The 13,958-nt window shown below is 41.2% G+C and overlaps 1 protein-coding gene across 1 annotated transcript in view; it reads left to right on the forward strand.

Annotated features, from left to right (window-relative positions):
- The first annotated feature begins 5,847 nt into the window (after positions 1-5,847).
- Positions 5,848-13,958, forward strand: part of LOC128661452 (capping protein, Arp2/3 and myosin-I linker protein 3-like) — a 204,788-nt gene continuing 196,677 nt past the window's right edge. Inside the window, exons 1-2 of the mRNA XM_053715706.1 lie at positions 5,848-6,924; positions 9,027-9,223. Of these exons, the coding sequence (XP_053571681.1) occupies positions 5,848-6,924; positions 9,027-9,223 (1,274 nt within the window). The remainder of the gene's footprint in view (positions 6,925-9,026; positions 9,224-13,958) is intronic.

Here is a 13,958-nt window from a genome sequence, read left to right on the forward strand (position 1 = left end):
AGCTCAGTGGGAACTGAAACTATTCCTATTGGCGGCTTGGGCGGCACATTGGCTCCTGACTGCACGTGTAGTCTCCTTAATTGGCTCGTGGCTGCATGTGTAGTCATTGAGCGAGACAGCAATGTGTTTGCAGCGCGGGCAATAGTCAATCGGACTCACCGAGCTCTGAGGGCAGCAGCTTAAACGCTGAGCTGAAGTCGGAAGTCAGTGTGTGTTTTTTTTTGCAACTAACTAGCTCCCAGTAGTGCATTGCTGCTCCTGCTATATGGATAGGAAGTGGAAACTTTAAAAATGCTTAATGATGAAATGCGAGTGTCTTTATCTAATATTCCACCAAATATTCAGAAACTGTGTTCATTCCATCAACCTCATACATCCTATTAAAATAGTAAGTAGCTATTGGTGGTGTTAATTTTTTTTTTAATTCTTGCACATACATACTGTTACTTGTAAATTTCATTATTATATAATTTATGTATGTGTCTGTATCTCTTAAAACAAGTTAGTTTAACCTCCTGTTTGCTAGTACAACTGATTTAATTACTGTGTCGCGAAATGATGTAGGGCTAAAAAGTGTGTCACCAACATGAGAAGTTTGGAAAGCTCTGCTTTAGAGTAATGACCCACAAAGTGCCCTTTTCAGGGCAATTTTCTATAGTAGGTTTTGGTGTTAGTATAGGGTTTTTATTTTAGGGTGGGCTTTTTTTTAAGGGGACTTTAGTTTTAAGATAGGCATAACTGTTTTTAATTTGTTTTGTAATGTTAGTTTCTTTCCTGTAACTGGCAAGAGTCCATGAGCTAGTGACATATGGGATATACAATCCTACCAGGAGGGGGCAAAGTTTCCCAAACCTCAAAATGCCTATAAATACACCCCTCACCACACACATACCTCAGTTTTACAAACTTTGCCTCCTATAGAGGTGGTGAAGCAAGATGTGCTTGATTTCTTCTGTGAAAGGTGCTTCTAAGCATTTTGAAGCCTAATTCCTCTCAGAGTACAGTGTTTGTCAGAGGTATGTGAAGGGAATATTGCCTGTTGATTTAGTGGTTTCACCCATGGGAAATCCTTTCAAAAGCTCTCTGTAAATTGGTCGCAGAGATTCATCCCCTGCCTCCCTTTACAGATCAACGTTATACTCCTATACCATTACCTCTGCTGATATTTTTCAGTACTGGTTTGGCTGTCTGTTATATGTGGATGGGTGTCTTCTGGTAAGTATGTATCATTTTTTAAGACACTCTCAGCTATGTTTGGCGCCTTATGTTATAAAGTTTTAAATGTATATTGCTTATATTTGCCATGAGTCAGGTCTATGTTTATTTCCCTTTTGCAGTCTAACAGTTTCAGTATGGAATTTATGTTTTGGGAGTTTATTTAAGAATTTTTTTTTCTTACCTTAGTTTTTCAAATGTGACTTTGTTTTTCAAAATGCTGTTTTTTATTACGTTATTCTTGGCGCGAACATTTTTGGCGCAAAGTGGCATCTGTTGTGACGTGAGTCCGGTCATTTCTTGTGTCTTTGTTGACGCAAAGTTTTTTGCCGCAAAATCACGCCCGTTATGACGCGAGTTGCGTCATTTCATTGTGTTAGCTTTGGCACCAAAAGTTTTTTTCACAACATTTGCATCTTCTTTGTTTGCGTCATTTTTGGCGCATACATTTATTATATTAAGCTGTTTACTGTTTTTAATTAAATTAATGTAAAGGTCTTTCCAAACTTGTTATATATTTAACTAATTTTGTACTGACCGAAAGCATACTTAAGTATCTTCTGCTGATGATGGTTCCTTTTTCTCAGAGGATCCTGCATCAGAGATAATATTTGACTAATCTTCTTTTTTCAAATTGAACATTTTCTTTCTCTTTTAAGGAAGTATTGTTAACCTTAAGTATTGAGGAGTCTAGTTTTCCTAATATCTAAGTTGATAATCATTTAAATTTTGTGTTTAAAGATTTCTAAGGTTGTTCCTGAGGTTTTTTTCCTATTCTAGATGCTATCTGTAATATGTTTGCTAAAGAATGATCTAAACGTGGTTTCTTTTTGGGAATGTTCTGATATTCCTATGGAAGATAGTACTTCTTTTTCCGGATCCTTTAAGGAAGCTTGAATCTTACCTTAGAAGAGTATATTTACATACTGTTTATATTCTTAGTATGATGTTGCTACTGCTTCAACTTTCTGGTTGGACAGTCAGTGTAGCAGTTATCAGATTCTGAAGTATATCACATTGTTTTTTGCTTCAATATGTGAATCATTTTATTAATGATACTGTATTTGATGTTGTCAGTATATACCAGGGTTATAATACAATTTATTTGTTATTTCCTTTAAAACAACCTCCAATTAATATATATATACTAAACAATTGAAATTAATATTTATTCCTAAATTCTTGAGATTAGTTAAATTTATAAACACATTGAAATATATTAAGTAGAGACTAGCTTTGAATCAACTATGCACGCTTATTCCGTTACAATATTCTATACAACAGATCATAAAAAAATATACCTTTAAAATTAACCTTACTCACAATGAATCACATTAAAATACCACAAAAAATACCAGAATGGGGACTTCCGGTGGGCGGAGCTACAGTGTGGATGTGCTTGCACGGAGCTCCGTGCACAACCTGGGAAAAAACTGCATAATTTAAGCCCCACACTGGCTCCCAAGCCCTTCCTTGGCTATCATAAGACCCACTTTAGCCTGGAGGCATCATATACCGCTGATGCCGCGGTTTGTGAGGTGTCTAACATCTGACCTCGCCACCGGAGACATTGCAGAGGCCGGCCGCCATCTTGGCTCCCCACGTGGAGTGTGTATACTCCTTTAGCCAGACTACCCCTTGCTCTTGCCGGACCCGCTGGACTACATGCCGCCATAATAATGAGCAAGAGAGGCTCCCAGCTAGGAGGGACACTGATGGTAGCAAGCGGACTGCCTTATTAAGCGGCCAGAAGCGGCCAAATCTCTGAAAGGGCTCTGGAGGACCGGGATTTGGCTCCAGTTTAGCCCTCTGCAGACTAACACGCCACAGAACTGGAGCTGATATCCGGAATGTCCAGGCAGCACGACAGAGACCTGTGAGTAGCAACTGTGGTTATGCTTAAGATGAGGGACACCTATGAACAGATAGCGGGGGGTAGCATCTGAAGCACCCAGCCTGTTAACACATGCACGCCCTGGCGCCATCACATCCCATAGACTGACCAATTGCCTGTATAAATAACAGGTCATACGTACTCTTTCCTCTACAAGGGTGATGGGCCTAAGTTGCTGGAGGGGATTGCGTGGTCTGGTTGGTTGGGCCTAACCCCTCTGCCTCTAGGAGCGGTTTGCAGAAGCACTTGGGGTACACAGTTAGAAGCAGGGTGTTTGAACTGCACGCATTAAATAACAATATAGATAACGGCTGTGTTCTCTTGCACTATCCCACCCTCACACTGTGCAGGTTCTGGAATTTCCCTATACTGCTAGAAGAGCTTTGTTTCTCAACATCTTGACATTAATGCATGGTCCTTGAGACCGGATAACCACATATGAATAATGGATTGTCCTGTTTGAGGCCTATCTGAGTAGTCTGGCCAGCATTTACATAACGAACGGGACTTTGACTGTGTATCTCTGTCGTGGCAAATGTGCCAGCATATATAATGCAGCTTTAAAGATCCCATGTGCTGATGAGACAGCCTAAACTACTGCAGATACTATAACACGAAAAGACAGCATCTCTTCTCCTCCTTTCCCGCTTCAAAGCTTGGAGCGAGTCATATCCTCTCTCCTTTTCCCGTCCAGGCCCAGTGGTGGCACGTCCCCTGAGGAGAGATATGTGGGTATTTACAACCTTCTAACCCCTTGCGGACCTCTTTGGCCCTCTCTATGGACAAATTCCTGACACCCTCGAAAATGTTGAGTAGAAACAAATCCCAACAGGAGAAAAAACACAGGCAACCCCCAGACACCCAACAGCAGAGCTCTCCCACTAAATCCATCCCCACCCAGGAACCTGGGAGCTCCAATTCAAGTGAACAACAAATAAGCTCTCTACTATTGACTAAACTCGACACCCTTCAAAAAGGAATGGACAACTTAACGTCAGAAGTCAAGCAATTCAACTCCAGACTGGCAGGGGCAGAACAGCGAATCTCTGATCTGGAAGATGGCCACCATACTTCTTCTATCCAAGTTAAAAAGTTGCTCCGCCAAAATGAATACCTGCATCAAAAACTTGATGACTTAGAGAACCGCTCACGCAGGAACAACATCCGTTTAGTGGGGTTGCCGGAGTCTGTTCACCCTTCAGAGCTACTCTACTTTGCTGAGAATGCTCTTCCCAATCTCTTGGGCATCTCCTCAGACCACATACCGATGAAAGTGGAGAGAGCTCACCGCATTGGTGGCATCAGACCGCCTGCAGATGGGAAAAAACCCTCTCCTAGAGGGGTGATGATTAAATACCTTAATTTTCAGTCCAAGATCCAGCTCCTTCAGGCATATAGGAAGGTTGAAATGCTGCTATATGATGAAAAACGTATCTACATTTTTCAAGATTACTCTGCTGAAGTTGCCAAAAAGAGAAAAGACTTTGCCCCGATTTGTAGCTCTCTACACAAGGAAAAGCGTCAGGCTGTCCTTCTTTTTCCTGCACGTCTCAAGCTTCGCACTTCAAAGGGCTTCAAACTCTTTGACTCCCCCAGAGAGGCGCAAGACTACCTAGACCAAGAAAGAGATATTCCTGCCAACCTCTTCCCAATGAGAAGGGACTCCCCTGGCTGACCAAGATAAATCAGCCGGTGACTCTGTGGGTTGTGTATATAATGTGTAGCTGAGGTAGGGAATTTATGCCTCAGACCTTTTTCTATGGACGCAAGAAGATATCTAAATGGATAGGTATCGTATGAAAAAGTTCAGGAATGTAGATGTCCTGGTTGTTTTATGTATATATGTTATGTTTTTGCTATATGTGTCGATTAATGGGAAATCATATGACATATGTCTTGTGCCTCAAAGAAATGTCCAACTGTCCAGCTATGACACTGTAATGTTTGAGAATGTCAATGTTCTTATTAATGCCCACACCTCTCAGCTAGTGAGGGCTACTGTATTGGGTTGTGATGTTTGTATGCACATGATGCATGGGAAGCTCTGTCCTTTGATGCTGTATGTCTTTTGTCCTTGCTTCCATACTGTTGAAGAGGGGCTTCTACACCTATCTCCCCCCACTTCCTCCTGTGGCATGTTCCATTACCTCCAGTGTGTGTTACTCTGCCATTTCAGTCACACTCTACCTAGAGGCGAGCATGCTACGGACAGGAAGATATATAGCTCTTATAGTAGTTGAATGACATTAAAAATATGTTCCTGGAATGTGGGGGGGATTAACTCCCCCATTAAGAGGAAAACTATCTTGGCATACTTAAAAAAAACACACGCACATATCATGTTTCTGCAAGAGACGCACCTAACCGCTTCTGAACACTAAAAGCTTAAAGCCAAATGGATCTCAGAGGTCCTATATGCCCCTTACAATAGCTCTAGTAGGAGGGTAGCGATCCTTATACATCAAGGCCTAGATTACCAACTGGGGAGTGTGATCATAGATCCAGAGGGGAGATTTCTTATTGCTAGACTGAAATGGCAGGAAGATTGGTACACCTTCTGCAACATATATGGCCCCAACCATAGAGCACCTGTGTTTTGGAGATCCCTGACCAAATCCCTAGCTCAACACTTAGACACTAAAATTATCATAGCAGGGGATTTCAACCTAACACCCAATCCCGCCCTAGACAGATTTAGAGACCCTTCAGGTACACCCCTGACCTATAAAAGTAGGGCCATGGCGGTCTACCCGACCAAGATCTTTAGGGCTTTGTATGACTCTTTGGGGGTGCAAGACATTTGGAGAAGACGAAACCCAGCGGGTAGGGACTATACTTGTACATCGCGAGCAGATAACTCACTCTCTCGTATTGATCTCTTCCTAACTTCTAACTCCTTAGAACTACTAGTTACTGAAGCCAAAATTGCCAATATGACTGTCTCAGACCACGCCCCAATTTTTCTGACTGTTGCACATTCTCCCCAACCGACCAATAAGAGGGTGTTTAGATTCCCAACTCATCTTATAAAGTCTCCTGACTTTATAATGTATATGAAGAGGCAATGGGATGACTTCATGAATAACAATCGAACACACATATCCTCCCCAACCCTCTTTTGGGAAACAGCTAAGGCAGTCCTTAGAGGCAACATAATTGCCTATCTGTCTAAACAGAAACGTCTCCAGACTGCCAGGGAAGAACATCATAACACTCAGCTGACCAATACATACACCCAATACTGTCAATTCCCCACTCCGCAGAATAGAACCTCCTACTTTAAGGCCAAAAAGGAGAGGGACACTTATATGCTACAGACCACTATACATAGAGAAAATAGAAATCAGGGCCTTTTCCTGAGGCATGGTAACAGGGCTGGAAATTTTTTGGCCTCCTTGGTCAAAATTAAACAAGCAAATAGAGGGGTGCCAGCCATTAAAAGCCAGGGCCAATTAACTAATGAGACCTCTGCGATAGTAACTGAATTCACAAACTATTACACCGACTTATATCAATCTCAACCACCCCACAAGGAAGCACATCAATGGGTTTGGCATAGCCTTTCACTTCCCACAATTACAGAGGATCAGTTAAACAGCCTCAATGCCCCAATCTCCCCAGTAGAGGTTACCCAGACTATTAAATCTCTTGCTCTGGGAAAAACACCAGGCCTGGATGGGCTTCCTACTGAATTTTATAGGATCCTCTCGGACCAAACTACCCCGGTTCTTACCACTTTATTTGACCACAATTTTACAGGGCGCAGTATCCCTTCTACTAGCTTCTCTGCAGCTAATATTACAGTTATTCACAAAGTAGGTAAGGACCCCACACTCCCGGCGTCTTACAGACCCATATCCCTCTTAAACGTTGACTATAAGTTGCTCACCAAGCTTTTAGCGAACCGGCTAAAACACACTTACTCCCCCACGTACTACACCCCGATCAAACAGGCTTCACTCCCACTCGCTCGTCGGTCACAAATATCCGCAAAGTCCTCCACGCGCTGTCACACTACCGGCAGGCTAAACTACAGGGTACTCTCTCGTCCCTTCCCGAGGCCTTCCTGCTGTCACTCGAGAAGGCCTTCGACAGAGTGGAGTGGTCACATCTCTTCCACTCTATGGAGGCTTTTGGTATCTCAGGACATTTCACTGCTTTCCTTAAGAACATATACTCCCACTGGGTAGCATACCTGTTGATAAATAATCTTTACTCCCCCCCCAATCCCTCTTCAGCAGGGCACACGCCAAGGATGCCCTCTTTCCCCACTGCTTTTTAATTTGGCACTGGAACCCTTGGCAGTACACCTAAGAACTATTTTCCCAGGAATACAAATTGCTTCCCATAAGCTCCAAATTGCCCTATACGCAGATGACATGCTACTTTTTGTTTCCAACCCTCAGTTGCACGTCCCAGTTATTCTAGACGCTATTGATCTGTTTGGACAGTTCTCGGGATACAAGATAAATGTTTCAAAATCTGAGATCCTATGGTTACACCGAAGATCTGACAACAATCCCGGGTGCTCTCCCTTCCTGCCAGTGGCTGATTACTTAACCTACTTAGGCATACACATTTCGGCGAACCCACATAACTGGTACTCTCAAAATATTTCCCCTCTGATCCAACAAATTAAAACAGAATTGACGGCATGGCAAAACATGCCACTATCTTTGATGGGTAGAGTTCATATTATCAAAATGATGACTCTGCCCAAAATCTTGTACCCCATACAAATGCTCCCACTATTACTCCGACGAAAAGACATAACTTTTTTAAATGCTACATTCAGAACCTTCCTGTGGAGGGGCGGTAAGCCACGTATTAGGGCACACAAACTATATCTTCCTTACTCGCGGGGTGGACTGGGATTACCAACCTGTTGTATTACAACTGGGCCTCCTTGGCAAAATTGACACTAGATTGGACCCTAAATACCCAGCATTTCTCTAGTGTCCAATTGGAAGAGGCCTCGTTGCCTCACATATCCCCTGCTTTTCTCCCACACGCCACTTTGTCGGAGCTGCCTACAAATATATTAAACCATCCTATGTTTCGGGACGTGCTCCTTGGGTGGAAATCTATGGCCAGGGCTCTTGGATGGAATTATGGTAGTACCAAATACCTCCCCCTGGTGGGAAACCCGAGATTCCGACCTGGCACACTGTACCCGGTCTTCCAGACGTGGAAAGCCTTGGGTGTTGATAATATAGATAAAATGCTTGATTACACAGCTAGGTCTGTTTTACCCTTTGATGAGTTATGCAGAAAGTTCCAGATCTCTTACGCAAACAGATTTGCCTATTTCCAAGCCAGACACTACATCAACCACATCTTATTGCACTGCAAGACATTCTGGTCCACCCCACCGCTAGCGCGTACTATTGCTCAGTTCCAAGCTCACAGCTACACTATCTCCTCAATCTATAGTGAACTAATAAACACTAAGGCTGCGACTATGCTACCACACCTCTTAGACACTTGGCGCAGGACACTACCAATGCTTACCTCTGGAAAGACAATACTGGACAGTCTCACCCATACCTGGTCTGCGACTTTGGCTGCTGACCTTAGAGAGTCCCAAATACGGGACTACCTTACACCTAGCAGACTGAGTAAGTGGAGGGCAGACTTCTCAAATGTATGTGGAAAATGTTCTTACCCAAACCCAGACTTTCTGCACTATCTGTGGTACTGTCCCAAAATTTGTAGATACTGGAGCCAGGTCTCTTTCTGGCTTTCTAGGATCATGCATGCTCCTATCACACTTACCCATACACAAGTGATATTTTTAGAGCAGCTGGCAGTCCCGAGTCGAGATAAGAAACTTCTAGTCAATATCATACTTCTGGCAAGAAAGTGCATCTTTTGTAAATGGTTACATACTAACTCCCCCTCTATCAACTTCTTAAAGCAAATGGTGCTGAAATCCTTGATGTACGAACAATGTGACACTCTATATGATGTTGACACTAGAATAGCTCGCTTCATCCTGAAATGGAGACTCTTTCTGGAGTCGCTGGATCTCCCCACTCAGAGGCAAATCCTCTACCCTATTAAAAACACGATCTATATGCTGGAAGCGACTCTCAGAGGAGAATGGAACATCTGGTAGAGGGACCCCATAGAGGTGAGGTTTGGGATGCCTTGGAAAGTGGGTATTGGCTAGTAATATATTATATTTAATTCATGCTGGACACATAAATGATAAGACATATAGCAACGTTTGTTTGGTTTTCTTTTCAATGTTTTTAATGTTTTCACCTGTTTTCTCCTCTTTAATCAAAGAGCATTCCACCCTGGGACAAATGTTAAACCTAGGGTGTCATAGACGCTAAAAAGTTAAGTTCTTTAAAAAATGTGAGTAGGATTTACTAGGCAGTTCTGGTTAAGAACTCTTTCTTGTGTAATCTGTTTTTGTCAGATAATCAACCACATGTGAAATAGGCTTTGCAAAATAATCACTCATCTGTGAAATATATCATTGTATTTTGAATGTGGTCTTTATATGCCTGTGAACCTTATTAAAAAAAAATTAAAAAAAATACCAGAATATGGACCGCTAACTTCATAGTGTTTAGATAAACAATATACCAAGATACTTCACACAAATCTTACTGGGTCTCAATAGATTTAAGATAACTTTCAGATAAGTATAATTAAGTTATTTAGCCCACAAATTATTCTATATGGCCTAGATTTAGAGTTTTGTCGGTAAGGACCCACGTAGCTAACGCCGGCTTTTTTCTGGCCGCACCATAAAAATAACTCAGGTATTGAGAGTCCACAGAATGGCTGCGTTAGGCTCCAAAAAAGGAGCATAGAGCATTTTTAACGCAGCTTCAACTCTCGATACCAGAGTTGCTTACGGACGCGGCCAGCCTCAAAAACGTGCTCGTGCACGATTCCCCCATAGGAAACAATGGGGCTGTTTGAGCTGAAAAAAAACCTAACACCTGCAAAAAAGCTGCGTTCAGCTCCTAACGCAGCCCCATTGTTTGCTATGGGGGAACACTTCCTACGTCTGCACCTAACACCCTAACATGTACCCCGAGTCTAAACACCCCTAACCTTACACTTATTAACCCCTAATCTGCCGCCCCCGCTATTGCTGACCCCTGCATATTATTTTTAACCCCTAATCTGCCGCTCCGTAAACCGACGCTACTTACATTATCCTTATGTACCCCTAATCTGCTGCCCCTAACACCGCCGACCCCTATATTATATTTATTAACCCCTAATCTGCCGAGCGGACCTGAGCGCTACTATAATAAAGTTATTAACCCCTAATCCGCCTGACTAACCCTATAATAAATAGTATTAACCCCTAATCTGCCCTCCCTAACATCGCCGACACCTAACTTCAAACATTAACCCCTAATCTGCCGACCGGCGCTCACCGCTATTCTAATAAATGTATTAACCCCTAAAGCTAAATCTAATCCTAACACTAACACCCCCCTAAGTTAAATATAATTTAAATCTAATGAAATTAATTAACTCTTATTAAATAAATTATTCCTATTTAAAGCTAAATACTTACCTGTAAAATAAACCCTAATATAGCTACAATTTAAATTATAATTATATTGTAGCTATTTTAGGATTAATATTTATTTTACAGGCAACTTTGTAATTATTTTAACCAGGTACAATAGCTATTAAATAGTTAAGAACTATTTAATAGCTACCTAGTTAAAATAATTACAAAATTACCTGTAAAATAAATCCTAACCTAAGTTACAATTAAACCTAACACTATACTATCATTAAATTAATTAAATAAAATACCTACAATTACCTACAATTAAACCTAACACTACACTATCAATAAATAAATTAAATACAATTCCTACAAATAACTACAATGAAATAAACTAACTAAAGTACAAAAAATAAAAAAGAACTAAGTTACAAAAAATAAAAAAATATTTACAAACATAAGAAAAATATTACAACAATTTTAAACTAATTACACCTACTCTAAGCCCCCTAATAAAATAACAAAGACCCCCAAAATAAAAAAATGCCCTACCCTATTCTAAATTAGTAAAGTTCAAAGCTCTTTTACCTTACCAGCCCCGAACAGGGCCCTTTGCGGGGCATTCCCCAAGAAGTTCAGCTCTTTTGCCTGTAAAAAAAAACATACAATACCCCCCCCAACATTACAACCCACCACCCACATACCCCTAATCTAACCCAAACCCCCCTTAAATAAACCTAACACTAAGCCCCTGAAGATCATCCTACCTTATCTTCACCATACCAGGTTCACCGATTGGTCCAGAAGAGCTCCTCCGAAGTCCTGATCCAAGCCCAAGCGGGGGGCTGAAGAGGTCCATGATCCGGCTGAAGTCTTCATCCAAGCGGGGCAGAAGAGGTCTTCCATCCGATTGAAGTCTTCATCCAAGCGGGATCTTCTATCGTCATCCATCCGGAGCGGAGCGGCAGGATCCTGAAGACCTCCGACGCGGAACATCCATCCTGGCCGACGACTGAACGACGAATGACGGTTCCTTTAAATGACGTCATCCAAGAAGGCGTCCCTCGAATTCCGATTGGCTGATAGGATTCTATCAGCCAATCGGAATTAAGGTAGGAATATTCTGATTGGCTGATGGAATCAGCCAATCAGAATCAAGTTCAATCCGATTGGCTGATAGAATATTCCTACCTTAATTCCGATTGGCTGATAGAATCCTATCAGCCAATCGGAATTCGAGGGACGCCATCATACTTCTAACGCTCACTTCAGACACGACTCTAAATACCTGAGTTAGAAAGATCCCATTGAAAAGATAGGATACGCAATTTACGTAAGGGGATCTGCGGTATGGAAAAGTCGCGGCTGAAAAGTGAGCGTTAGACCCTATTTTGACTGACTCCAAATACCGGCGGTAGCCTAAAACCAGCGTTAGGAGCCTCTAACGCTGGTTTTCACGGCTACCGCCAAACTCTAAATCTAGGCCTATAACTTCAATTAAAAACATCAGCAATTGTATATATTATTAATGCAAACAGCACATTTATATGAGATTCCACAATAATAAGCCTGACTTAGAGATATGAAATACAAAAAACCCTTTATCTAGCAAATACGATTACTTAGCATTAATGTGACTAGTTAAAACTACACAGGACTATGGATATAAACTTAAAATACCAATTGTGCTCTTTCAATTATCAGTTGCAATCTAACTGTAGCAACAAAACACCTTTGATTTAAATATAAAAGTATGAAACAACCCTTTATACGTTACAAAATAACCAAATGAGTGTTCCGCTTCCAGAATTTCTTATGGTTATCTAAGAAGGATTTATCCAGTATGCGCAAAGGTACAGGCCTCAAAATGTTATCTTCCTTTGTTCAAGAAAGTGTCCCAAAATGGCAGAGAATATACTTGGCACCAAAACCTGTGTATTTTTCTCTCCAAAAGTTATGATTCCTTGAGTCTGTCCTTTTGTCTACTGTGTATGTGGGACTTTATTCAAAATAAAGAATTCCTCCTCCTTTTCTTTCATCTTTGCCACAGAATTGGATAGGCCCTTACCGATGCTTGTCCCTGATTAGCCCTTGGATCTGAACATCTCATAGGTTATTTTGGGAAACGCCTCCCTGAGCAGCCAAATGCCTTTTGGTTGTAATACCATTTTTGATCTATAGGTGGCAGCAGCCAACCAGAAATGCAGTTTTACCATTAAATATTGCTGCAGTTTCAATATCTAAAACAAAATGTTTATCAAATACACTATTTATTGATATTAATAAATCTGTCTGGTCACATATCTGTCCCATCGAATATAATCTAGCATGCATTCATAGATACCAAACATGAGTATATCTCTAGGATTATTTTAAAATGCATTTAAAATAACATTCTATGTGGGACTAGTGGTATAAATCAATAAAATATATATGTCTATCTGACTTATTCTGTATATCAGATTATTTGATATACTGGTACATATTTCATTTCCTAGTCACATCTTATATCATAAATATACATGAGTATTATATTTATTTATTAATACATGTCTCAACAGTGTTTAAGACATGGGGGCCTATTTACCAAAGGTCTTGCGGACCTGATCCAACAGTGCGGATCAGGTCCGCAAGACCTAGCTGAATGCGGAGAGCAATATGCTCTCCGTATTCAGCATTGCACCAGCAGCTCGCAAGAGCTGCTGGTGCAACGCCGCCCCTGCAGACTCACAGCCAATCAGTCGCCAAGCAGGGGGCTGTCAATCAACCCGATCATACTCGATCGGGTTGATTTCCGGTGATTCCTGTCTGCCTCATCAGAGCAGGTGGACAGGGTTATGGAGCAGTGGTCTTTGTGACCGCTACTTCATAACTGCTGTTTCTGGCGAGTCTGAAGACTCGCCAGAAACAGAGGCCCACAAGCTCTGTTCGGAGCTTGATAAATGGGCCCCATGGGCTCAACATCTATGCATTTATATATTAGCTTATAGTATCTTATTTAGAAACCTCATCTTCACATCAGATTCTTCCCTGTAATGTTCACTAGATTTCTGGAAAACAAAGAAAAATGTATTTTGAAATAACTTAAACATTTATATATACCAATGCAGTTATTCATTTAATTTATTACAAACCTGAACTGCATTTCTCAGATCCATACATATATATATATATATAATTTATACAGTCTGAGTATCAATTAAATCTTTGAGAATTATACAGTTCATATAGATGAATTTCTAACTTCTCTTTCCAAAACCTACTATGTCTCTCTGTTTTTTCCTGCTAGTTTCCTTTAAGACTTACGTCTGAGCTTTGTGTATTTGAAGCTCAGTAGGGGACACTTAACACTTAAATGGT

Source organism: Bombina bombina, chromosome 1 (assembly GCF_027579735.1).
Source record: "Bombina bombina isolate aBomBom1 chromosome 1, aBomBom1.pri, whole genome shotgun sequence".
NCBI lineage: Eukaryota > Metazoa > Chordata > Amphibia > Anura > Bombinatoridae > Bombina > Bombina bombina.